The 27,714-nt window shown below is 39.7% G+C and overlaps 2 protein-coding genes across 2 annotated transcripts in view; one reads left to right on the forward strand and one right to left on the reverse strand.

Moving 5' to 3' along the window:
• The window catches only part of LOC116302573 (platelet-activating factor acetylhydrolase 2, cytoplasmic), an 18,896-nt gene extending 17,754 nt beyond the window's left edge, over positions 1-1,142 (forward strand). Inside the window, exon 11 of the mRNA XM_031711906.2 lies at positions 1,006-1,142. Coding sequence (XP_031567766.2) covers positions 1,006-1,091 — 86 coding nt within the window. The 3' untranslated portion in view covers positions 1,092-1,142. The remainder of the gene's footprint in view (positions 1-1,005) is intronic.
• On the reverse strand, positions 1,126-27,678 carry LOC116302570 (uncharacterized). The gene is made up of 21 exons (XM_031711902.2): positions 27,539-27,678; positions 26,099-26,164; positions 23,624-23,706; positions 22,788-22,959; positions 22,301-22,514; positions 20,474-20,670; positions 19,842-19,958; positions 19,091-19,247; positions 18,305-18,492; positions 18,003-18,116; positions 17,751-17,907; positions 17,453-17,528; positions 16,682-16,731; positions 14,966-15,235; positions 13,965-14,036; positions 13,250-13,360; positions 12,655-12,768; positions 12,407-12,523; positions 11,724-11,831; positions 10,991-11,155; positions 1,126-10,225 (listed from the first exon to the last, which is right to left on the reverse strand). The coding sequence occupies exons 2-21, from the start codon at positions 26,147-26,149 to the stop codon at positions 1,452-1,454; spliced, it is 11,307 nt and encodes a 3,768-aa protein (XP_031567762.2). The 5' UTR covers positions 26,150-26,164; positions 27,539-27,678; the 3' UTR covers positions 1,126-1,451.
• Positions 27,679-27,714: the final 36 nt, after the last annotated feature.

Consider the following 27,714-nt stretch of genomic DNA (forward strand, 5'->3'; position numbering starts at 1 on the left):
ATGAAAAGTTCGACGTCTGAACCGGGCATTAACTGCCCCAATGTCATTAATTGCTATGATTCAATATACGCTATCAAGTCATTCAGAAGTCAACATTTTTTGAAATAGCTGTATGCATTGATTAGTGTGTCCTGGTGATGTGAAAATAACCACATAAACCACATAAACCATTGAATTTTTTCATGTTGAATGATTATATCGTTCTTGTCATCTTATAACCAGACCGCATTCACCTAATGATGGTGCCAAACCTACAGTAGACGTTTTACAAAGTCCATATCATAAGCTCCAAGCACTCTGGTCCATCTTTGGTACAAACATCATATAGAGGACATACAGTCAATGTCATTAACGTTGTCCACCGAGAACACATTTACACATTTACACATTTACACATTTACACATTTACACATTTACACATTTACACATTCACACATTTACACATTTACACATTTACACATTTACACATTTACACATTTACACATTTACACATTTACACATTTACACATTTACACATTTACACATTTACACATTTACACATTTACACATTTACACATTTACACATTTACACATTTACACAAAAAGAAATATCACATGTTTCCTCAAACGTTCTGGCATAAAACAAACGCTGAAATACCATTCTCCATCTTAAATCCTCACTAAATGGTCGGGGCATTCTGGATTTTCAATTCACGAGTTTAATTTTACATTTAAAGTTCAGGCTGACGTCACGAGGCAAAGAATACAAAATGAAACACGTGATATTTCTTTTAGTCTAAATGTGTAAATGTGTAAATGTGTAAATGTGTAAATGTGTAAATGTGTAAATGTGTAAATGTGTAAATGTGTAAATGTGTAAATGTGTAAATGTGTAAATGTGTAAATGTCTTTTTTCGGTGGACAATGACATTGACTGTATATGATAAGCAAAGATGTTCGTACCGGAGCTAGACCAAAATACACAACATGTTCAATAAACGTTGCCATATGGTTCTTATTTTTCAGATTTGATTTCCACGATCATGCTGCAATATTCCGAAGATGGCCAATGCGCTTCGCCTACTGGGGTATGTTATTACATATGTGCTTAGGAAACGGGAACCGCAGAGGATATCGTATCTGTCGCTTTGTGTCCATCCATTCCACCCCAATAAAATTTTTAATTTTAAGAAATAGAGGCTTCGTACCATCACGTGATGGCAGCCATGACAGGAGGTACAACAAGTCTTTTCCCCTGGGAAACTGAATAATTTCTAATGTAAATCAGATAAGACTAGATTCGATTGATCATTCCTCTTGTCATGGCTGGCATCACCTGATGGTGCAAAGCCTCTATACCCTGTATACAGCCATTAAGGCATGGCGTGATGGGTCTTTGGTACCCCATTGAAATTCTACTCTGCTCTGAGTACCTGTTTAAAAGTCTTGATAAAGTTTCTAACAACTAAAGCCTACACACACACGGTGTAAACCTCAAATTCTCTGTCTGTCAAGCAATTCATACCAACTGTGGAACTGCAAGTGGAAAGGAGGTACTGGGAGCAATCTTTACAGTTCTCAAAAGCGAACGAGTTAACAGTTGTGGCTCGCCAAAATCCTGCTTGAAGCGCTATTTGACTCACCCCGCTTGGAATATTCGATGGCAGTTCAGCGTTGACGAGCATAAAGGAATTGTAAAGCTTGGAACAAAGGCTAACACCATAAGTCTCGGATAAATAAGCACGACCAACGGGACGGCGGCCGAATGATTCACAGAGCATTTGATAATCTTTACACCAATCCACTTGTTTCGATTTGCCGACAAATCTGGGGAGTCGAGCTTGAATCACAAGGAATTCTTTGTTCTCGAAACGGGTAATTCGTGTCTCTACAACTTCGAAATTGCTACTTTGATCTCTTGTGCAGAGGGTATATACTACTCCACCATGAAGATCCTTCGATAGGGGATACACACCTTTGTTGAGCGAGCTGTTCAAAAATCTTGTACACTCAGTACATCTGTGAAGAGCAAATGAGTTTTCTAAAATAGCGTTTCCAAATCCTGCTTTTTGAGCAAGTAGTTTAACTCGTTGTCTCACGGGACACTCGAGGGATGTGTCAAGTGGCATCACGGCACCATACCTTGCCAAACATAAAGCCATCTCATGATCACTTTGGTATCTATCACGGCCGCAGCCTAATGGACGCAGAGCGTAGTTCTCGCATAGTTTTTGATAGTCTCGGCACCAATTTTCGTACTTCGATTTTCCGTCGGAAGGAAGTCGAGCTTCAATGACCAAGTACATATCTTGATTATACTTCACTTGCTTAGTGCTCAAGACTTCAAAATTGCTTACAGGCAACTCCTTGATGCAGGCAAGATGAAAATATTCTGCGGTAGACGCGTTGTTATTGTTAACGCAATCAAAAGTTGATCCACATGTTTCATTGATAAGTGAAGCACTGCAAAACGCGGTTGAACAGCGTGAAAATGCGAACGAATTGAGACGCGTAGCATTGTTGAATCCAGCTACAGTTGCCAATACTGAGACATGGGTTTCATTGGTGGCGTTGATTGAAATGGAATTATACTGGTCGCGACACGTTAAAGCACCCTGAGTCCTGTATGCATCTTCTATACGAAGCACAGGGCGCTGTCCATACGACTCACAAACGTGTTGATACTCCAAGCACCAGTTGACCTTCTTCTTATTTTGAGGAAGATGTGCTCGAATTATCTTGTATGTAACACCATCATGGGCAATATTCCTTGTTTCTTGTACTTGCAAGGTATAGTTCGCTTTGACGCATATTGCGTAGCCAAAACTCTGTGAAGTGTTGCGAAGATTGCAGAATGGGTTGGCTCTTTCGGCGCAGTCTGGACTATCTAGTCTTGTTGGACACTTGCTAGGACTACAGTCATCAAATGCTATTGTGTTGGTTAAATTGGCTCGAGAAAATCCTGCAGCATTTGCGATAACCTTAGCGAATCCTGTCGCCAAGCAAGGTTCGTTCTTTTGAATGATCAAGGAATTGTATCTTTCACATCTACCGGGAAAACCAGAGCTACTTGTTTGGCAACCAGTTGGTCTCATTCCAAATGACTCGCAAAGACTCTGATAATCACGGCACCAATCTTCACATTTTGATCTGCCATTCTCTGGTATCCTAACTTCAATCACCCGATACTCTATTCCATTGTAAGACGTCGAGTTGGAATTCACGACCTCAAAATTGTGTCGCTGGTTCTTATCGAGGCATAGTGTGTAAACCTCTCCAGCCAAAACATTTTTGCTAATGCAATTCAGCGAGTTGCTGCATTCACGATGTGGTAGCTCTTTGGTGCAACTAGAGTTATCGCATTGATGAAAAATAAAAGTGTTTTCCAGAGCAGCGCCTTTAAGTCCTGACTTAGTGATAATTGCTGCAGCATTATTCGTCAAATTGCATCCCAGAAAATCACTCGAAGGCATGAAAGAATCGTACATTGTGCTACAAAGCGAGCAGTTGCTGTTTGTTTTGCTAGCTTCTCCACAGCCCGTGGGACGTCCTCCGTACTGATCACACAGTCTTTGGTAGTCCCGGCACCAGTTTTCGTTGAGTGAGATACCATTTTGAGGAATGCGGGTTTTTAGAGCCGTGTAACGCATTCCATTGTGCTCCACTTGTCTGCTGTCCATAACTTCAAAGTTACTATGAGAAGAGTTGGTACATAGGGTATAGACTTCGAGATGCCTTGCTGCTTGAGCATTAGCGCACGAAAGAGATGGCGAACAGCCGGTTGTCGGAATTGAAGAGGAGCAGTACCCGGTACAGCGGTGGAACGCAAAGGAATTCTCATAGGAGGCATTATAGAACCCTGCTGCTTTTGCAACTATGGACACCATAACTCGAGGGTCGCAGTCAAGATTATTGCCAGGTAACATGACAGATCCATATTGAGATGCACAGCTTGAATAGACCGAATCTCCAGAGTGCTTTTCGCCGCAGCCAGTTGGACTTTGACCGTACGAGTTGCATAAGATTTTGTAATCTAGACACCAGTCACTACTGCGAGAAGACCTACTTGAGGGAAGCCTAGCTTTTATAGCTTTGTATGCAACTCCTTGGTAAACTGTATCTTTTACTTGCAGCACCTTGAAGTTTGACTCGTAGAGTCTACGACACACGGTAAAGACTTCCTGATTAAGAAGGCTTGCATTGAGGCAATGCAATGATCCATGACAATCCGAAATAAGCAAATCGCGATTACATGCTGCATCAGAGCAGTTTTGAAAAGCAAATGAATTTGTTTCGGTTGCTTCGGCGAAGCCTGCCGAGTTAGCAATTACTTTGATATTTGTGGTCGAAGTACATGCAAAATAGTTATTTCCAGGCATATTGCTGTGGTACTTCGACGCACACCGGCCATAATCAGGGTGGTTTATGTTGGCTTCTCCGCATCCAGTTGGTCGTGCATCGTAGGACTCGCAAAGTACTTGATAATCCTTGCACCAATTCTCATGCATTGGCTTTCCGTGGCTTGGAAGGCGTGCCTTGATCGCGACGTAGTTAATGCTGCTATGAACAACTGATCTAGCATCGATAACTTCAAAGCTGGAATCACTGTTGGCACATACGGTATAAACCTCTCGATTGGGTACTCTCCTGCTGATGCAGTAGAGGGAGTTGTCGCAACCGGAATCATTTAAGTGTTTTACACAAGCACTTTCGTTGCAGCTACGAAAGGCAAAGGAATTACTTGGAGTTGCATGAGTAAACCCAGCAGAATTGGCAATATCTGATACGAAGCTGTTAAGAGGACACTCACTTGATTCCATCAACACAGCGTTGAATTCTTCTTGACAGCGGTAATACTGATGACCAGATGCGTACGAGTTTGGGCAGGCCAATGGCCTTTTTCCGTACGACTCGCAAAGTATTTTGTAATCTAAGCACCAGTTGGCGTTTTTTGATGTAGCATTTGTGTTTTTTATCGTTGCTTTTATGGCTAGGAAACTTCGGCTCAAGTATCTGACTTCTCTGTGATCCAGTACCTTGAAATTTGTTAGTGGCTCAACGCACATAGTGTGAGCGTACTTTTTAGGTACCGTCTGATAAATACAGCGCAAAGAAGAACTACATGTGGATTGCGGCAGCGTTTTTGTGCAATCTTCATCACGACATATATCAAATGCAAATGAATTAGACGCAGCGGCTGTATCAGTACGATAAGACGTGATTGTGTCTGCCTGGGTATTTGGAGGACTGGCAATCAAACTTGTGGTTAACATGACAGACCGATATTTGTCTCTGCAAAGTGTATTTGCTGACTTTGCCAAGTAACGCATGTCAGCTCCTGTCGGTCGCATTCCATATGAATCACACAGCCTTTCGTAGTCACGACACCAGTTTTCGTACTTTGATTGACCATTACCAGGTAATCTGGCCTTAATGACCAGAAAATCTTCACTTGAATAGATTTGGGGCTTTGCAAATATGATGTCTAAATTGCTGTCTGCGTTGACACACACCGTATACACCTGTCGATCATTTGGGTTCTCTCCGGCAGAATAGAACGACGGGGTAAATCTCTGTCCAAATGACTGCGGGCAATCGCTTTGTTCACACGCATGAAACGCAAATGAATTGTTTTCGTTTGCATTGGTAAATCCAGCATGCCTGGCAATTGTCATGACTCTTTCGTTTTGATTGCAGAGTGAAATATCGTCGTGAAACATCAGTCCATTGTATTCATCTCGACATCTTGTGTATTGGCTGTCATGTCGATAACTGTTTCCACAAGCCAGCGGTCTTCTCCCATAGGTCTGACATAATTTCTGGTAGTCTCGGCACCAGTTCTCGTATCGAGATCGACCATAAAGTGGTACGTTTGCCCCAATTACCAAATATTCTGTCCCATTCATAATCGTTGTTTTGTTGAAAACAACTTCAAATCCACTGTCTGGATCTGCACAAAGTGTGTAGGCTTCTTTATTTATCAAATGGTTGCGTGCTAGGCATCGAATTGAACTCTGACATCCACTTGTACTCATTGTTTTAGAGCAGTAAGAGGTACAGGCATAAAATGAGAATGCCTGGTATGAAATTGTGCTGCCAAATTTTGCCTTCAAGTTCATTTCATAGACGTAAGGGTAAGTGTCAGAACTCCAGGCTTGGGTGGAATCGGGTTGATAAGCATTATAAGACAGTCTACAATCAAGTCTGGCTTCCGTCTTTTCGTCTACAGAATAAGAAGCCACAGGTCGTTTACCAAAGGATTCGCACATGCGCTGATAATCCCGGCACCAAGTTTCGTGCTGAGATCTTGAATTTGAAGGAATTTTAACTTTAACAGCCAAGTACCTCCAAGACCGGAACACTACCGACTTTGTCTTCAATACCTGGAAATTACTGTCTGAGTGAACACAGAAGGCATATACTTCTCGGTTTTGTACTTGCATGTTGATGCTATGAAGATGTTCGTTTGCCCCTGACGCAGGAATGCTATCACCACAGGAGTCACAAGATCTCATTGCAAACACGTTTGTAGTGATTGCATCTGTATATCCTGCAGTCACGGCCATTTGCGCCAGAAGAGTAACATTTGGACCACACCCAGTGTAGCCATCAGACGGCATGACAGCGTTGTAGCGGGTCCTACATGAACGATGTTTGTGTTCTAGTAATTTTTCAGTTCCACAGGCAAGCGGCCTTCGAGAAAACATTGCACATAGTTTCTCGTAGTCACGACACCAATTCTCATACTGAGATTTCCCCGTAGAAGGTAATACCGCCTTAACAATAAGATAGTTGGTATCTTCTCGAATATATATTTTTTGGCTAATGTAATGGAAGCCCGGTTTTCTATCTACGCAGAGCGAATGTTTAAGGTACGCCGAGTCACTTTTTCGAGCCCCGTAAATACCGTTAATTGTACCCGAGCTTGGAAACAGGTTTGGGCATCCAGCTCCGTCACAGTAATAAAATCCAAACGTGTTTGTCGTGCTGGCTGATTTGAAAACCTTATAAATAGCTTTCTGCATATTGGAGTTTGGCATGCAACCAAAATGGTTATTCCAAGGCATGGAGGAATTGTAAATAGTGCCGCATTCACCATAGCCGCTTTGCGTTTTGTATGTCTCGCCGCAACCGGTAGGCTGCTGTCCAAATGTAGCACACAAGCGTTCATAGTCCCTGCACCAATTCTCATGCCTTGATAATCCATTTACTGGGGTTCTTAGCTGCAAAGCTGTATAAGGAACTCCGTTATATTCAGTCGCACTTGATTTAAGGACTTCAAAATTGCTGTTTGAATCTGTACACAGTGCGTAGATTTCCTTAATTCCTTTACGCAGTGGATAAACAGCTTCATCGGGTTTCTCGCTGAGGTATTTAGAACACAAACTGCAGTTGTGGAACGTTATAGTGTTAAAGTTCGTTGCTTCAGTAAAACCAGCACCTCTTGCAATGCTAACTGCGTCATCATTTGAATCACATCTAACAGGATTTTCTTCAAAGATTGCAGCGCCATATTCATCTCTGCATTGATAAAAGTCTCTCTTTTTCCATGAGTCAGAACCGCACGTTAGAGGAAGCTTCACGAACGACTCACAAAGACGCTGGTAGTCATGACACCACGTGTCATGTTTTGAAGTACCGTCATCTAGCACCGAGGCGTGAATCACTGTGTAGTTGCGACCTAAATATTTGTACTCTCTATCATCGATGAGTCGAAAATTACTATCAGGATCTGTGCACAAAGCATGTGTCATTCTCTTAGTGTTTGTTACAAAGCAATATAAGTCATTGAAACAGGAAGACGTTATTGTGCTTGGACAAGTTGTTGGGCTTGGACATTGACCAAAACCAAAACTCCTGCTGGAAGTAGTGTATGTGCGAATCTTTGATTTAAGGATGATGCTATTTATTTGTGAGGCCGGGGTCCAAGGAATGTTCGAGCTTTCTTCGAGCATAACTGATCCATAATAGCTTTTACAACCTGTCGCCTCTGGATTGTGATTGTGTTCCCCAGATATTCCTGTTGGTAATCGACCGTATGAACGGCAAAGCTTCTGATAGTCCAGACACCAGTTGGAAGCTTGAGAAGTGAGCGCAGCCGGCACCTCCGCTTTGACTACAAGGAAGTTGGTCCCCTGTGAGACATGCTCTTTGGTATCATGAACAATAAAATTACTATCTGAATCTGTGCATACGGTATAGACTGTCCCTCCTGCAATGTTACGGTTCAGGCAGTACACACCTCCTGTGCATCCAGAAGAAGGTAATATCCTAGGGCAATCAGAACAATTATAAAAGGCAAAAGAGTTTTGAATCGTGGCATCCGTTAAACCGGCATGAACTGCTATCCGAGAAACGACATCCCGCGGGTCGCAGCCAAGCTGGTCATCAGTCATCACTGAGTCGTACTGATCACGGCAAGCTCGCAGACCCGCGTCCTTCAGTCGGCTTCTTCCACACCCTGTCGGCCTCAGTCCATAACTTTTACATACCATTTGGTACTCCTTACACCAGTTTTTGTGCTTTGACTTGCCGTCTTGAGGAAGTTTCAACTGAATTACATGATATTGTTGTCCATTGTAAGTCGTTTTAACTATCCGAGTAATGCCCCCGAACACTTGTCTTGGACCTCGACACACGGTGTATGCCTCTTTCTTGACATGATTATTTCGAAGACAGTACAAGGGTGTAGAACAAGACGACGACAGAGTGTTTGTACAATATGACGAACACCGGTAAAAGCCAAATGAGTACGAAGTACTTGCTTGATGATAACCAGCGTCATAGACTATCTGTTGTACCATTGATGATGGATCGCACGAGAGATCATTATTGCTTGGACGAGAGGACGAGTAAGTTGTTTCGCAATCAATGTATTCTGCTGACGTATAGGCAGTACCACAACCAGTAGGCTTTAACCCATAAAGGCCACACAACTCTTTATACTCCGTACACCAGTTGTTGAACTTAGAACGCCCGTCTTTGGGAACTCTTACATGTAACGCAAGGTAAGGCAGGTTCTGGAAAGTAGTCCAAGTCTTACTCAAGACAGAAAAAGCGCCCTCTGGTTCAGCACATAACGTGTATGCTATACTGTCCGACAAATTCCTATCCAAGCAAGCAACGTCAGCAAAATCAGAGCTGCACACTGGATCCTTTGAAATACACTGATCACACTCATGAAACACAAATGTATTCTTAACGTCGGCTTCGGAGAACCCAGCCATGTTCACCACGGCTGCTGCTTTAGCATGTGAAGGGCAACCGAGAATATCTGCTCGTGGTGTCATTGCACGGTACTCATCTCGACAAAGACTATTTTCTTCGAACTGATACGTCACACTACATCCAATTGGCTGCTTGTTGAAGGATTCACAGAGGCTTTGATATTCTCTACACCAGTCTTTCTTAACTTGTCGAGGTATCTTAACCTGCAGGGCCAAAAAGTCAATACCCTGATGAGTTATCTCGCGTGTCTCAAGGACTTTGAATGCGCTTGTAGAAGCACCATCAGTACAAGCCGTGTACATTTGTGAACGACGCGAGTCGTAAAATAAGTATAAATTATTATTAATCGAGCCCGAACTAGGTACATAATTAGCGCACGAGTAACTGTCCTCGGTTCGATAAATTGCAAAGGTGTTTGAGGAAATTGCCTCCGGAAAACCTACTACCTTTGCAAGCTTATAAAGAATGTTTGATGCTGTATTTGAAAAGTAAAGGTTCTTCTGTACGACGGCGTGATAGGTCTTTCCGGGAGTACCATAATGGGTTTGGTACTCATAATATTGGTTGAATGCTACAGGACGCAGTCCATAAGATTCACACAGTTTCTGATAATCCCGACACCAGTTTTTGTGATACGAATATCGAGTGGCAACAATATCCAATTTCAAGATCTTGTAAGTCGTGTTTTCGTGGAATATATCCCTGTGTTCGTGGACAACAAAACTGCTGTCGCTTTTCTTCGAGCACACGGTAAAAACGTTTTGATCCGCATTTAATTTTAGGCAAGGCAACGATTCTGGACAAGAATTTTCGTCTAACTGGTATGGACATACACCATCGCATGAACCAAAAGCGAACGAATTGTTTGAGAAGGCTGAATTGAATCCGGCTTGCCGTGACACTGTGGCTACCGTGTCACTTGACTGACAGCCAATAGGGTCGCCGGTAATCATGAGAGCATCAAAGTCGTCGCGGCACTTTGTGATTCTTGTATCGTTCCTGAAAGATCGTCCACAACCTGAAATAGAAACGGTTGGAATTTGGAATTTATTAACTGGAGATATATCCAAGTGAATCACGCGACTGACCAGAAAAATTCCTTTCCAATGTTCTAATATTCACTTCAATTCGTCTCGCGTTGATTTAGTTATCGCAGTGATATTTCAAAATTCTTTCTTCTCGCTTTCCCATCACTAGACGTTTATAAGAAGAAGTAAAACCAATAGAGGCTTGCTTTGCACCATCACATGTTGGCAGCCATGACAGGAGGCATAACAATGAGTCTCTCGATCCTGGGAAACTGAATTATTTTTCATGTAAATCAGATTAGAGCAGATTCGACCTTTTTTTCATGGTTGGCCGCTCATCCAAATTTGAGAAACTTGACGCGCCACGATACCAGAACAGGAGCTTTATAATGAGAATTATCATACATCTCTATGAGATTTTTTGAAAAGAATTCATAAAATCGTTTGTTAATTCTCCTCTTTAAATATCAAACCGTCTTCAATAGACCTATTATATCCCGAATTCGCTTGACTGACCAAGAAACAATGGTTTGAAGTTGAGACTGAACTTGATTCTTTTATTCATCAAGTTCAACCTCGACTTGAAACCATTGTTTCGTCACCAGTCAAGCGAATTCGGGATAGTTCTATTTTACTGAATTTGCGTTTTTAAAATTTTTTGGCCCATCAAGTTGGATGCGCACGCAATCTTGAGAAAATGGTCTATTGTTCCTGCCTCCTGTCATGGCTGTCATCACGTGATTTGTGGAACTGACCTACGGGTCTAGCTGTGTAGGCCTTGCACAGCATCTTGTAGTCTTCACACCAACTACTGTTAAAAGACCTTCCACTCGATTCGATGGTTGCATGGATGACTAGGAATTCGACATTTTTGTACGTTGTTGTTGCTGTTGTAATCACTTTAAATCCTCTACCTTTCTCTGTGGAGAACATTGTTTTAACATCATCATTATCATCATCATCATCAGCATCATCATCATCATATCATCATCATCATCATCATCACCATCATATCATCATCATTATCATCATCATTATCATCATCATCATCATCACCATCATCATATCATCATCATTATCATCATCATATATCAGCATCATCATATCATCATCATCGTCATCAACTTTATCGTCATCATGTATATGATCACCGTCATAATCATCATCATCGTCATTATTATCATCACTATCGTCGTCATCAACATTATCATCATCATGTATGTGATCATCATCGTCATCAGGTATCATCGTCGTCGTCATCATCATCATCTTAACTAAGAAATTACCAGCGAATTTACAAGAGTACTAAAATATGCAATGTTTTATGATAGTATAATAGCTTTTCAAACATAAAACCAAATCTGTTAGTACAGTCCTGTAATCAGGCACGACTTTTTCTATCCATTAGAAATATTCGTGGTGGATAAGGATTAACACATGAACAAAACACAAGTCTTTCAGAACCTTTGCAGGAAGCTTTGTACTCACCGCAATTTTTTCCATCGAAGCCGTCTGGGCATGCGCAGAAGTAGTCATTATTGCCATCAACACACTGCCCTCCGTTCAAACAAGGCTGACTATAACAGTCGTCAAAATCTGGGGGAAAAACAAAAACCAAGTCGAGATCAACATTACTGAGGTAATTCATAGATCAATACTCTTGTGGAATCAATGGTGGTGTTGTGGTAGTACTCTCGCCTTTCACCTCTTGGGTCTAGGGTTTCATTCCTGAACTCAGCATCTTATGTGAGTAGAGTTTTTTGGGTGTGTTCCTTGACTCAAAGGGCTTTCTTCGGGTTCTCTGGTTTTCCTCTCTCCACAAAAACACCAAATTCTAATACGATTTGTGAAAAGACCTTTTTAGCTTGGGCGTATTAGTGTTTTCCCATTTCAGACCACGTGTCATTCTCAAGAGTATCATTTCTTTGTTTCACGGTTGCACACGAGAAGACACATGAGTGTGTATACAACTCAAACGAAGAATCTCATTCTCAAAGGAATGCCACATGGTCTGAATGTGAAAATATTACGCCCAAGGTAAAAAGGTAAAAAGAGTCCTTGGAAAACCCCAGATGTTGTTGCAACGAATCGAGCAATTTAAAGGATTTTTTCTGTTCTTATTTTGATTCGCACGTGATCTGCTACTTTAATTAGAATTCTTATTTGCTTACTGATTTCGCACGTGTAGCCCAGCATTCCTGTCGGGCAGTCACAGGTGTAGTTCCCAAGCCCATCAATGCACGTCCCATTATTTTTGCAGGGTTCCTCGTCCGAGCATATCGATATTACTGTTGAATGTATACAGAAACGGTGGTTAAACATTGAACATTATTATACAACTGTGACATCATGCACTGCACTGCAATGATATGATATGATCCAATCTTATCTCTTATATTTTAGCTAAGAAAGCACTTGCCTTCTTCACAATATCGTCCATAAATGCCTTGCATACACAAGCAAGTAAAGTTATTAACGCCATCGATACAAGTTCCTCCATTTTCACAAGAATCGGGTAGGCAGTCATCCATGTCTGGTGTAAACAATCATTAGTAAAAGTTAATTTGGGATCGTAATTGTTGGTAACCAATGGCTGAACCTAACCGGAAGTGGACTTTGCCTCGAGGTGTGTTCATGGGTTTGTGTCCGAGCGGAGGCTTGGTAAGTACTATCAACAGTACGTTTTTGAATAAGTTTGATTCTAGGCCTGATAATATTGCTTGTTATTATATAGTCATCTCACTACGCGCGCTCTAATTGGTCGAGAATTGTACATGTGCTGTATATAGGAACGGAGCTCGGTGCTTACGTCATCCACACGCTCATCAACCTTGTATAGAAGTGTAAGAATACAGCACTGGAAACAAAAAAATTGCCCTATTTCACTTTTACATCAAACGGCTCTATTACGCTTTTGCGACTTACAGCTCCGCTCCCAGCGTGTTTATATCGCAGTAAAGAGACACGTGCGCGCGTTTTGTAAAATATGATTTAATGTACGTGTTCTAACTTACTGTTTTCGCAATGAGTCCCATTGAATCCAACTAGACATTCGCACTTGTACGAAGAACTTTGTTCAATACATTCACCGTTGAGACAAGGAGATGATCCACACTCGTTGATGTCTGCAAAACAAAAAACAAAACAAAAAAACAACAACATAAATTCCAAGATTAATTCCACAATGGAAAAGTGACTGATTCTATATATTACTCCTTACTTTAATACTATGATCACTGATAATTTCAGCCTCGGTGGATTGGTGATCTACTATGTAGTTTTATTTGCCCGAGGCAGTAATGCTTTTTCGTGTAAGAGTAGGGGATTGTCTCCCGGTTCAACAGGCTATCCCAGTTTGGAGGCATAACACTAATGTACTAACAAATCACTCACGGATTGTAAGCTGGCTGCTAATAGCGCTTTAATATGGAGCCCGTAAAGTCCTCCGCTGATCACAGATGTAAAGCCCATTTAGACAATATGGAATATGTTATATAAGAACCTCCCATTATATAAATACCTTCCATTACTGATTACATGAGGGAAGATTCTCAGTCATTTTCGATAGAAATCATAAAGGAGATTCGTTCACTATGAGTGTGTGTTGTCAAGAGCTTCAAAGAGTGTGTGTTGTCAAGAGCTTCAAAGAGTGTGTGTTGTCAAGAGCTTCAAAGAGTGTGTGTTGTCAAGAGCTTCAAAGAACTCGACATTATATGGTATTTTGCTTACCTATCCTGTGCCACACCGCGACAGGCTTCCAGCTTCCACTTGGTATTTTATGATAAATGCCGTCTGAAGATGCTGTAAATCACATAAAACCAAACCTTGGATTAGTGTTTGTTTGAGAGAATATACCTTTTTACTCAGAGCTATGGAGCTGGGGTTGACTTTTTTTCAAAGTGGGATGTCCCGCACTCCTCTCTAATTAGGATAATGCATTACATGGACAAAATACGCAGTGAATTAGGCCATCAAATTGAATGATCTATGCAGGTTCTATATTCGTTCTTTTGACTGAAACTGAAAGTAAGTACGCATTTGATCATTAGAGTTTATTATAAGGAAGGAGAATGTTTTCGTTGAAACCCAGACCATCCCGATCGGGCACCCCCTCCCCCCTCCTTTTCAAACCACTCCGCGCCCTATGCTCTTCAACCTCCTTTATCTGTAATTTAAATATTTCAATGGTAGAAAATTATATACACCTACTTGCAAGAAGGTTGTGATACAAGAATAGAACATTAGTAATTTAATGATAAAGGTACACATTAAAAGACGATAGAAAAAGTTCAGCTTCAGTGATCTTCTTTTGTTTTTTAATATAATTCCTATCCCACTAAATCACTAATGTTCTATTTTCGTATAACAACGTTCTTGCAAGTAGGTGTATCTTTATATGAGGGATTATCAAGAAATGCCGTGAAATGGCTAGTTTAGTTCTAAATAAACCTTTCCCGAATGAACTCGAGTGTGTGAACTCAAAACAATGGCTCTAAGTCGAGGTCGGACTGTATTAGTAAATGTATTAGCAAATCAAATCCAACCTCGACTTGAAGCCATTGTTACGCTTGGTTTGGTGGTCACTCGGCCAAGCAAATTTGGGAAAAGTCTGTCTGACACTACTATGGGTGTTGCTGTCTGTCTGTCTTTTTATCTGTGTACCTATCTACCTTTCTGTCTGTCTATCCTGTCTGTCTGACTGTCGTGTGCCTGACTGTTGGCTTTTTTACCTCCCCAAAAGTTTCCATTACTGTCTGCCCACGTCAGTTCTGCTATTGGTTCATCTTTATTGTCTGTGACAGGCAATACTGGCAGTTCATTGGGTAAAATCACTGAAAGATTATCCCTCGCTTCCATCCAATCCTCTTCTCTTATCTGGATCCATCTTTCAAGCAGCGAATCAGTGGTTTTAAAGAAATAGTTGTGATTATGAGACACTCCATACAGGGTCTGGTTTAAGTCATCGTACCCAACCAATGATAGCACTTTAAAATTTATAGCTAGAAAAAAGAGGAATTGATATTTATATCGATGACATCATCTAGATACCCAACCAATGATAACACTTTAAAATTTATAGCTAGAAAAAAGAGGAATTGATATTCATATCGATGACGTCATCTAGATACCCAACCAATGATAGCACTTTAAAATTTATAGCTAGAAAAAAGAGGAATTGATATTCATATCGATGACGTCATCTAGATACCCAACCAATGATAACACTTTAAAATTTATAGCTAGAAAAAAGAGGAATTGATATTTATATCGATGACGTCATCTAGATACCCAACCAATGATAACACTTTAAAATTTATAGCTAGAAAAAAGAGGAATTGATATTTATATCGATGACATCATCTAGATACCCAACCAATGATAGCACTTTAAAATTTATAGCTAGAAAAAAGAGGAATTGATATTCATATCGATGACGTCATCTAGATACCCAACCAATGATAGCACTTTAAAATTTATAGCTAGAAAAAAGAGGAATTGATATTTATATCGATGACATCATCTAGATACCCAACCAATGATAACACTTTAAAATTTATAGCTAGAAAAAAGAGGAATTGATATTCATATCGATGACGTCATCTAGATACCCAACCAATGATAACACTTTAAAATTTATAGCTAGAAAAAAGAGGAATTGATATTTATATCGATGACATCATCTAGATACCCAACCAATGATAGCACTTTAAAATTTATGGCTAGAAAAAGAGGAATTGATATTCATATCGATGACGTCATCTAGATACCCAACCAATGATAGCACTTTAAAATTTATAGCTAGAAAAAAGAGGAATTGATATTCATATCGATGGCGTCATCTAGATACGTTTACCCAACCAATGATAGCACTTTAAAATTTATAGCTAGAAAAAAGAGGAATTGATATGTATATCGATGACGTCATCTAGATTATCACCTGAGCATCCCATGTCATGTTGGGTGGTACAGTGTGAACCACAGTTTTTTTAAGAAAATGTTTCTACCTTTTTTACGTTAATCTTCATTGCCCTGATTTGATCAGCCCAGAGATTGTTTCGGGTATTGATCTGTGAGTTATAGACTGACTTAGATCAGCCCAGAGGTTGTTTCAGGGTAAGATAGACTGTGAGTTAGCCATGCCCTGACTTAGATCAGCCTAGAGGTCGTTTCAGGATAAGATAGACTGTGAGTTAGCCATGCACTGACTTAGATCAGCCCAGAGGTTGTTTCAGGGTTTGATCTGTGAGTTAGCCTTGCCCTGACTTAGATCAGACCAGAGGTTGTTTTAAGGTTTGATGTGTGAGTTAGCCTTACCCTGACTTAGATCAGACCAGAGGTTGTTTCACTAAAAGGTGAAAGTTTTTTGGTTGTTGAAGGAAATAAAGAAAGATGAGGTTATCATACTTGCTCATCCTATGTCCTATGTTCTATATCCTTACTCTTACCTGCCCAGCTAAGTCCTGAATTCGACATCACAAAACAGTTTGGCTTATCGCTAAGAAGATAATAGTAATTTAATGAAGTAAGATTAATGTCTGTTTACAGATAAAAGTATCACTTGTGCCATTTGACAGAGCTGACTAGCAGTTGCGGATCTAGGGATCTCAGGAAAGCAGAGGGGAGGGGGGAAATAATTGGCGTTAGAAAAATGTCACTGCTGAGTACGTAAATGAAACCACAGGATTGAAGGTTTGGGAGTATACAGTCACAATAAAATTCTTAGTTTCCAGAAATGCTATTTCCTGCATTTTGGGGATATTTGGGAACAAAAAAAGGTAAATATAGGAATTTCAAACTAAAAGAGAGGACTGCGGCGAAATTGCCCCCCCCCCCCTTAATCCACACACTAAATCTGCCCCCAAAATCCGTCTACAAGTCCACCTCCCTAAATCCACCTCCTTAAATCCACCTCCCTAAATCCACCCCCTTAATCCACCTCCCTAAATCCACCCCCTAAATCCACCCCCTAAATCCACCTCCCTAAATCCACCTCCCTAAATCCACCTCCCTAAATCCACCTCCCTAAATCCACCTCCCTAAATCCACCTGCCTAATCCACCTGCCTAAATCCACCCCCATAAACCCACCTCCCTAAATCTACCCCCTAAATCCATCCCCCCCCCCCCCCATACCCCAAAAATCCACCCCCGACAAGAAAAATCAATGCAGCCTCAGATTAATGCGACGTTGCGAGCACTTTCTAAATGCCTACTCACCGTTTGTGATGTACGTTACACAAGGAAACCATTCCACTTGTTTTAGCCAATAGCAAACTACGCATAAAAGGAGGAGCTAAGATTGAAACGGCAAAGGAATTAGTAGTGTAGACCTCACTTTTAATAGTCTTTTCTTTTACATATGTGGGTTTGCTGTAATGCATTTATTAACAGAACAGGAACGGGATATGAATTCCGCGATCTGGATTCTGGATCATTTTAGCTAAATCGTAACATCCAGATTCCCTTACACCAGGCAAAGCCCTGTTAGGTATTTTCTTAAATCATCGAGCGTTACCTTGAGCAGGGCTGTTAGTTTTCTGTCCATATACTTCAACCCGCATACACATCTTGCCGACGAAAGTCTTTGGTTTGAACCGAAGATAGCGAGCTGTGACGGGTTGGTTTAGTGTTTGTCGTAATGCAAAGTGTTCTACTGAGCTTCCGATAAAAACCTGTAATCAAATACAATTTTTTACAATAGCTTGCAAATTTCTCACGCGCTGATTGTTTATTTTTTATCATCATTAAGAGGACATTCGAATCTCACCTTATTGACTCCATTGATTTGATAGGTGATCCATGTTGATCTGTCACTACTGTAGTCGAGGAGAAATGACGTCACTGAGCTCAAAGGACCACCATAACGAGGTTGTGTGGCAACCTGTAATAGTCAACAATTGAAAAGAAAGTAAGTCCACCACCCTTGCTTCTAGCACCCCCCTTACCTGTGTAATATTGTAAGTGTGGCCTAGATCTATTTCTAGGTACTGGTGAGCACCCCCCTTACCTGTGTAATGTTGTGGGTGTGGCCTATATCTATTTCAAGGTACTGGTGAGCACCCCCCTTACCTGTGTAATGTTGTAGGTTTGGCCTAGATCTATTTCTAGGTACTGGTTGGTGTCTTCTGTTCCAGCACACCACCCTCCACCTTCCAACTGTGCGTCCAACCGGGCATAGTGGGGTGCATGTGTGGTATTCAGTGTAGATGAAGAGGTCATCTGATTATCAGCAATTGTTTTAGAGCCTACTCCAACATCTGGGTGAAAAAAGGATTTTCGCATTTCAATTTTAGTAATTATTTTCTATTGGGGTATTTCTGTTCCTTTAAAATTACCCAGCAACCTAAAAATCTACTATCCAGCCCTTCTAAAGCAATTACCATTGTATGTGAGTAGAGTTGCTTGTTGGTTCTCTCCTGTGCTTTGAGGGTTTTTCTTTGGGTTCTCAGGTTTTTCTCCCTCCGCAAAAATCAACTTCTAAATTCTACCAGTTTCTACCAGCTCACTAGATGACGAGGCCCAATACTGGGCCGAAATAGCTGTCCACGGTTTCTAGTTGAGCTGGCTCATTTTTTACGCGACTTGAAGTTGTGAAAGGCCCATTGGCACTCTTGTTCAGTCGTTTTATACAAGGCTCGTAATTTACTTATTACGCAAGTTCTTATATGATTTCCGAGCCAATCCCACACGGCTTAACGCCTCATCTCTCATCTAAATTCTAATTTGATCATGGAACAGGGGATTGTTTTAAGTGTTACATTTGTAGTACAAAGATAGTTTCTTCATTAAATTAATTGACTAAATTTATTTATTTAACAGAATGTCACAAATTACAACAAATGTTTAAAAAAATACCTTTGTTCAGTGACTCGTGACTGCACCCACGATATGTCACGCGTAACGCCATCTCTCGGTGCCATTTGATTGGCTGAAGACGAACAAATCTCATTGCTATTCTCCGTTGTATGATGTTTCTTTTGATGTTTGTTGCGTCCGAGTTGGCCTTGAATTCCTATGAAGGTAGGTAATCTTTATTTAAACACAGTTAAAAAACATCAGTTACACATGAATATAAATATTAAAAGAAACAAATACAGCAATACATGGACAAAGTCATTAAATCTTCTATAAAAATTAAGCTCATTGTTCATTGTGTATTATCGCTCATCATGTGTATATCGTTTTTGTGTGCGTACAGGATTAGATGACAAGTCATCATGCATCATTCATTGTCATCATTGCTGCTTCTACAGTCATCAGTGATCATGTTGCATACAGCATGTATCATCATCATTATCATCACAGGCATCATCGTATATCATTCATCATTGTCAACATGTTTCTATATGGGTCAATTATTAATACACAATGATGCACTATCATCATCACATCAGGCATCATCGTCGATCATTCATCATTAGCATCATGCTTCTATATGCATGGCCCAATCTTCAAAAACATCATCCTTCTATCATAATCATGTGTCATGGTTTTGTTTAAAACATCTGCCTGGGTGTGTATGTATTAAATGTTGTAATGAATGAATACAGTTAACCCGGAAGGCATCAACATGGATTTGATGTAGATATTGGTGCCATTTATTTACCCTAATATAGCCATTTTCTTTGTAGTAATCCCATTTCATCCCATCCATGCTGTACTGTAGAACAAAGGTCTTGATAAATGCAGCCTGACCATCGATTGTACCACCTTGGGTTAATACCTGCAATAATAGTAAGGTTAGTTTATGTGATTCAAATTGTTTGAGAATACGGCTAACTCACAGGGGGAGCCCTGAAACACCCTCTGGGCTGATCTAAGTCACGGCATGGCTAACTCACAGATCGAACCTTGAGACTAAACCTCTGGGCTGATCTAAGTCAGGTCACGGCTAACTCAAAGATCAAACCCTAAAACAACCTCTGGGCTAATCTAAGTCAGGACATGGCTAACTCACAGATCGAACCTTGAGACTAAACCTCTGGGCTGATTTAAGTCGGGGCACGCGTGACTTACAGATCAAACCCTGAAACAACTTTTGCACTGATCTAAGTCGGGGCACGCGTGACTCACAGATCAAATTGTAATTTTAAAAGCGTTTTAGGTCTTGGTAAGGAGAAAAATACTCGATTCAAAGAAGGGACCTAACAAGCTCTTCTAACATGCGATAGCAACAATGCTTCATTTCGGTACTCCCATTTCACATTCATACGTAGCCCACTCTATCTCTTTACTTACCACTGTTAAATTGGTCCGCGCAAGAAAATCTACTTCATAGTACTGCCTGCGGTCCAAGCTAAACCTTTCCAGCGGCACCCAGGAGCTGTTGCTATGGATACGAGCTCTGTGAGGTGCGTGTTGCTGGGTGTCATTTATTCTGCGCCAAGACGATGCATAGGCTTGACTTTCTTTCAGAACAAACTCTTTTTCGCAAGCTAAAGTAAAGAAATATTACGAGAGGATTTGTTGGTTCGTAAATTGTTTTCTGATAGTGTCGTCATCATAATAACTCATTGCGACGTCACATCATTTCTGATAGTGTCGTCATCAAAGTGCCTCATTGTGACGTCACATCATTTCTGATAGTGTCGTCATCAAAGTGCCTCATTGTGACGTCACATCATTTCTGATAGTGTCGTCATCAAAGTGCCTCAATGTGACGTCACATCATTTCTGATAGTGTCGTCATCAAAGTGCCTCATTGTGACGTCACATCATTTCTGATAGTGTCGTCATCACAGTACCTCATTGTGACGTCACATTTCTGATAGTGTCGTCATCATAATAACTCATTGCGAACACATCATTTCTGATAGTGTCGTCATCAAAGTGCCTCATCGTGGCGTCACATCATTTCTGATAGTGTCGTCATCAAAGTGCCTCATCGTGGCGTCACATCATTTCTGATAGTGTCGTCATCACAGTACCTCATTGTGACGTGACATCATTTCTCATAGTGTCGTCATCATAATAACTCATTGCGACGTCACATCATTTCTGATAGTGTCGTCATCAAAGTACTTCATTGCGACGTCACATCATTTCTGATAGTGTCGTCATCAAAGTACTTCATTGTGACGTCACATCATTTCTGATAGTGTCGTAATCAAAGTACTTCATTGCGACGTCACATCATTTCTGATAGTGTCGTCATCAAAGTACTTCATTGTGACGTCACATCATTTCTGATAGTGTCGTTATCACAGTACCTTATTGTGACGTGACATCATTTCTCATAGTGTCGTCATCATAATAACTCATTGCGACGTCACATCATTTCTGATAGTGTCGTCATCAAAGTACTTCATTGCGACGTCACATCATTTCTGATAGTGTCGTCATCAAAGTACTTCATTGTGACGTCACATCATTTCTGATAGTGTCGTTATCACAGTACCTTATTGTGACGTCACATCATTTCTGAGTGTCGTCATCACAGTACTTCATTGTGACGTCACATCATTTCTGATAGTGTCGTAATCACAGTACCTTATTGTGACGTCACATCATTCTGGTATTCATATTATTACTGTACTTCGTCTTGAAATATTCATTGCAAATAATCATAAGTTGTGCACCAAAAACAAACATCATACGATATACTTGTTGGCTTTATACCGCGTCATCAGGCGCGTCATTGCAGTGACGTCATTACTATTGTGACGACATGGTTCATTTTTCATACTATTACTATACGTTACTTCTAAAGCCTTGCATTGTAATAAATCATTTAGTGTTACAATATAGAAACTTGATTTTAATTTTTTTTCAAACACACATCATATACTTCTTTAACACACGTTTATCAGCCAATCATCACGCGTGCAGTATTTCAAATATTTTGTATTGCGTCATATAAATTGTTATTTGTCATCAGTTACGTCATCTCCCAGTAAGCATATATCAGTTTCTTTTCTCGTCAGAGACTGTTTGAATGTATCATCATTACAAGATCAGCTGTTTCAGTCTCATATTAAGGGTTTTGTTGTTCAATACCCTTCAAGATGGCGGAAGAAACGCGGGAGTCCCAGCACACGTCAGGTAACAAATTCTTTTCCAACTTACCTAACGGCGAGTAAAATGTATACTGAACAAAGCTAGTTGCTGTAGTCCCTGGGAAAGACACCCCTGACTGCAAGCAGATGTCAAATTCTCCTGCGTAGATCAGCGACACGTGAGCTGATACCACGTGACTTCTCCCTTGACTGAGCTTGCGCAGATGGTCGACTCGAGTCTTCAGGAGAAATCTTATTGCTTTTGTTTGACTTATCCTATTAAACTGTAAGAAAGAGACATGAAAAAAATATTAAAACTTTAGACATTTAGGAATTGGGATTCCTGAAGCTACGAAGTCGATCTTAGGTGGTCTGCAACCCAATCCTTTACCGCCTAAGTTTAGTTTACATTCTCCAGGTATAACGAAGCTTCAAATCTTATCGCTACTAACCTGAACAGCGTTTGGGATTATCAAAGACAGGGCAGGGCTCCCTCAGAAATTCAATTGTAATTTAGCATGTTTGGTTTTGCGGGGAGAGGATAATAACTGCCTTACCTTGATGTTAACAGCGCTCCCATTGGTTATGCTAGATGGCAGGCCATTGATAGTCTCCAATTTTTCAAACACCACAAATGGAGGTAAAATATACTTGATTTGGACGTCAACAGCACTAGCTTTTGAGAGGTCATTGATATGGGATACCTGTGTCGTATACGTTACGAGGTCCCTAGAATACGAAAGAACAACAATTTACAGATACACTCAATAGGGGTTTTGTACCATGATAGATGGCAGGAACATCAGAATCGTTGTACGTAAGAAAAAAATATAATTCCCGAGAGCAAAGGGATTCTTTGTTCTGGGCCGGGTTGTTCAAAGCTAGATTAGCGCTAATCCAGGATTAACTCTATAGGTCTTATTGAGAGTTAACCCAGGATTAGCACTAATCGGGCTTTGAACAACTGGGCCCTACCATCTAATTAACCACAGGCAGCACAAGTATTACGGACGTGGGGCACGTGATGGCACAAGGCCTCTATAGCAAAAATCATTGTCGGGATTTTGCGCACTGTGATTGGTTCAAAGGGTATTGTCAATGCCGTAGCGTGACGTTTTCCAGGCATGGGCCATTTTTACGGGGCAGCTATGAACATGGCCGCCGTGTGGTAAAGGTCCATATATGGTCATACGAAATTTTTTACCCAGCACGCGCGCTTCAATTCTTTGTTTACACATTACGTCACTGTGGCCATGTTGGTTCTCTTAATATTCAACAAAAGTTTCCTCATTAGCATCTTTTAGCAAAACCACCAATGTGGCTGCCATGTCTTCTTGGGAATGCTTGCAAACCATCAATAACCGTATCTTAACATTTTTTCTGTCTTACTTACCCAGATATTGTTTCCTCGTTAGCATCAGACGTGACGTGAAGATTCAATAAAGGCCTAGCACGGCTTCCTTTAACTGAACTAAGCTAAAGAACATAAATCACGTGTAAAATGTTGGTGAGTCAATAAGGTATCTAATCCACAGGAAGCCCACTGCTCAGAAGTGACTAAGACTAAAGTAACACACTCCTCAGAAAACAGCAGACTTCTAAATTACTATGGAGTGCGTTACCAGAATTTCGGATTTGATATAGGTTTCTTGTTACATGAAATTTTCGCTACACCTTAATTTTTTGATTTCGAAAAAAAGGTGCTGCTAAAAAGAAAATGTCGGAAAATTATGCTTTGGCTAAAGAAATTTGTGCCTAGAAGTGACTTAGAAAAATTATTATTTTTTATCCAAAATTGCGAAATTGAAGTGCGACGAAATATGCCACATCTGAAATTGTGAACCAATTTAGGTTTCAGCGAAAATTTTATAACATTTCTTAGCCGGGCTTCCTGTGCCCAAGCTTTATAGAAAAAGATACATTTATAATTAACTTCGATTCAGTAGGGTTCCAAATTACCTAAAGTTCGACGTTACTATGCAGAATGAATACTTTAATTTATTATGGAATAGTTTAGTAATGCTAAAAATACTTGGCGCTTCTTGGAATAGCCCAGAAGTAAGCAATAATAACCTTCTAAATAAAGGCTTGAAAAGGCCTCCTGTTGGACGATCTGTCTTGATAAGTCTACATGACAACTTTTCTTTTTTGCCTAGTTTTCCTACCTTTCTTCCTTCCTTCCTTTCTTCCTTCCTTCCTTCCTTCCTTCCTTCCTTCCTTCCTTCCTTCCTGTCTTCTTGTCTTCCTTTCTTCCTTCCTTCCTGTCTTCTTGTCTTCTTGTCTTCCTTTCTTCCTTTCTTCCTTTCTTCCTTTCTTCCTTTCTTCCTTTCTTCCTTTCTTCCTTTCTTTCTTTCTTATGTCTTCGTTTTTCCCTTAGATTTAGCCATGAGGGATGAAAAGAGACAGAAATAAAAGGGTTACAGTCAAACCACCTCAAGCGTGAACACGTAGAGGTCATTAATGACTTTATTTTTGGATTCTTGATTTCATTATTCGATTCGAACATTCATTATTGAAAGCGAATCTTCAATATTCAAAAAATAATAATAGTTTGAAAAATTCGATTAACTTGGCTTGTAGGCTCTTGTTTATAGCGCAAACAGAAGGTAAGTCATTAATATTACATATTCCTTGCACAAAAAGTTGTTCTTGCATTAGAAGGTTCGTTTTCAATAATGAATGTTCAAATCGAATAATGAAATCAAGAATCCAAAAATAAAGTCATTAATGACCTCTACGTATTCACGCTTGCCGGTGGTTTGACTGTAAAATAAAAGAAAGAACAACAAAATAAAAATAAATAAATAAAAAAAACAAAACGCGTGCAAAGAGAAAGGAATATTTGTCGATGATCAATATGTTCCAAAAATCTTGATTAAACAAGACAAGACTTACTAAATACAAACTTTATTTTGAAGTAAATAATTCTAAATTTAGTCGGCACTGTCAAAGCCGAGCCTCAATTCAAGACTCCAGCAGCGAAATCTTTGGGACAAAGCCATCGACATTAGACAGCAAACGTAAAACTTCAGTTGAAAAGCAAAACATTCTTCAGAATTAGTATAAAAGGACCTCGGAAATAATATTTGTTGGTGAGAAGGATTGCAAACGGTTCAGGAAAACGAAGAAAATGTGGCTGTGTCTTCTTTGGCGGATAGGAAAAACGTTCCTTGCTAGCACAGCCTATTTTCCCGTTTTGTTTTGGAGGGAGAGAAATGTCCCCCCCCCCCCCCCCCTCCAAAACAATAGGAAAATAGGCTCTGCTAGCAGGGAAGGAAAACCGTTATTATGCTTAACATTTGTCAACTAGGCTTTCCCTATTTTCCCTAAATAAACTTTTCAGCTCGGTTTTCGTGAGTGTAGGAGAAATCCATTATATATAACAGTATTCATTTTATATTCCACTGAACGAAAAGTAGTTGCAATAGTTGCTAAATTTATGAACATTTTTCAGTTTAAATTTAAACTTGGTATGAAAAAAACGACGTCTAAAATGAAAAGTTCAGCTGTTGATCGTTACAAATATAGAATGATTTACGTGCGAATCTGCTGGTTTACTATCATACTAGTTTGCCATTCTCTAATTACTCAATTGCCATTAATTAGTCGCCCGATCTACCCACACTCACACAATAACGTTCACGTTCTATATAAAGATTTCATCTTTCATTTTTTTATCAGACTTCCATGAATAGCCAATCAATTCTATTCACAATGCATGGTTGGAACCAAAAATTTAAAAAATCATGGTAACTGTATTTATAGATTTCATGATTTATTGTATTATCAGATTTCCATGAATAGCCAAATCAATTCTGTTGAAGCGTCGTTGGGACCAAGGCGGAATTAAAGAAATGTTGTAACTTACCTTGGTCAGGGTGACTGTCAGAAACAAAGATATCGCCACTGATACTTTCATGGCTGAAATAGCCCCCTAACAACGACATAAATAGGAAATTATTCGTTCTGTTAACTTGAATAATTTTCAATCCACCAATAAAGGATGTCAAGAAGACTTAACAAATTAGCCGCAGTTAAAAGAGTTTGAGTTGGCAGATTAAGATTCCCGTCTTTCCTCACCGCAAACGGCAAACGTGACCAAGTTTTCATCGTTTCCCTACATTTCACTTTGCCTTTTGCAAACCTTCTCGACAAAAACACGTATTCTTATCTTTATCTACTACTTGGAGATTTTTGCGATTCTTTTTCACTAATTTTAAAGAATTTTTTAATGGTCAACTGACGTTTCACGTTTGCCGTAAACGAGAGTCTTAAAATCTCTAGTGTATCTCATTTAGGACAAACGTGAAACGCCGTCAGTTGACAAACAAAAAATTATTAAAGAGAATTTTTAAAAATTCCAAGTAGTAGAGAATAAGGGTTTTTTGGTGAGAAGGTTTGTAAAAAAGGTAACAAAGTGAAATGACAAATGCAGGGAAATGATGAAAACTTGATCATGTACGTTTGCCGCTTGCGGGTAAAAAAAAAAAAAAAACCTGAAAAATACGCAAAGCCTCTATTGGCTAAAGTTTTAATGCATAATATATAGTAATTTTTATTGAATAAGTTTAGAAAAGTCCGTCTAAATCTATGTATTTCTCGTTTTTCGATGATGTCTCAGCTATGTTTTAGTTGTTTTGCTAATATAAAAGTTTTATATGAAAGTTCTAATTCACAAGTGAAAAAAATTCTTCGTTGAACACTTTTATTTGTCTCGTAAACGCTTGTTTTTAGAATAATAAAAATGCAGAAGAAATTAGCTTAAATTCCAAAGGAAAAAAATGTAGAAACTGATATGGATTCATTCTTTAAGAATTGAATGGCCAATGTTTCTTGGTTTAATGTTTAGTGCTTTCGTTGAATCGATGGAAGAAGAAAAATAAGAGTTGAAAATAAACTCAGTATTATTCAACTGCACAGACACATGATACCAATTGTGAAATAAATATATAATTTTTGAATAGGATTAGAATATTAGCTGGTTAATAATCGTGCTTAGCAACTCTCTCAGCCAACAGAAGGAAAACTTTATAATAATTTTGACCAGAGTGAATAGAGGGGATATTATATTAACTCTGTTTTGACAAAATGTAAATTGCACCACTTAAGCAAACTTAATACGGTCAACAATTCTTAGTTGCATTTATTTATATCCTTTTTAGGATCCAACGGTAAAAAAATGTTAGAACCTTAAAGGAATAACGTGAACAAAGTTGGCGAAACTTTTCCAAGAATGTTGACTATAGATTCTGTATTAAGGTTTGTTTTTATTCCTATAACTATTCTTAAGATGTATCTTATGTTTTACCTTTTTTAAATTTGAATCCTTCGTAAATCCTCTTGTTTTGGGTTCTCGGACGATTGGAAAGGTATTCCTTCTGTGTTGTCTATCCCCTGCTCAGGAGCACATCTTAAACGTTGACTCCAGTATTTTACCTTCAGTTCTGTCAACACCTTTCACAGAATATTGAAACACAGGTAAAA

This window comes from Actinia tenebrosa, unplaced genomic scaffold, assembly GCF_029948245.1.
Source record: "Actinia tenebrosa isolate PJP-AT-01 unplaced genomic scaffold, QUT_ActTen_1.0 PGA_scaffold0__85_contigs__length_37466705, whole genome shotgun sequence".
In the NCBI taxonomy this organism is placed as follows: Eukaryota; Metazoa; Cnidaria; class Anthozoa; order Actiniaria; family Actiniidae; genus Actinia; species Actinia tenebrosa.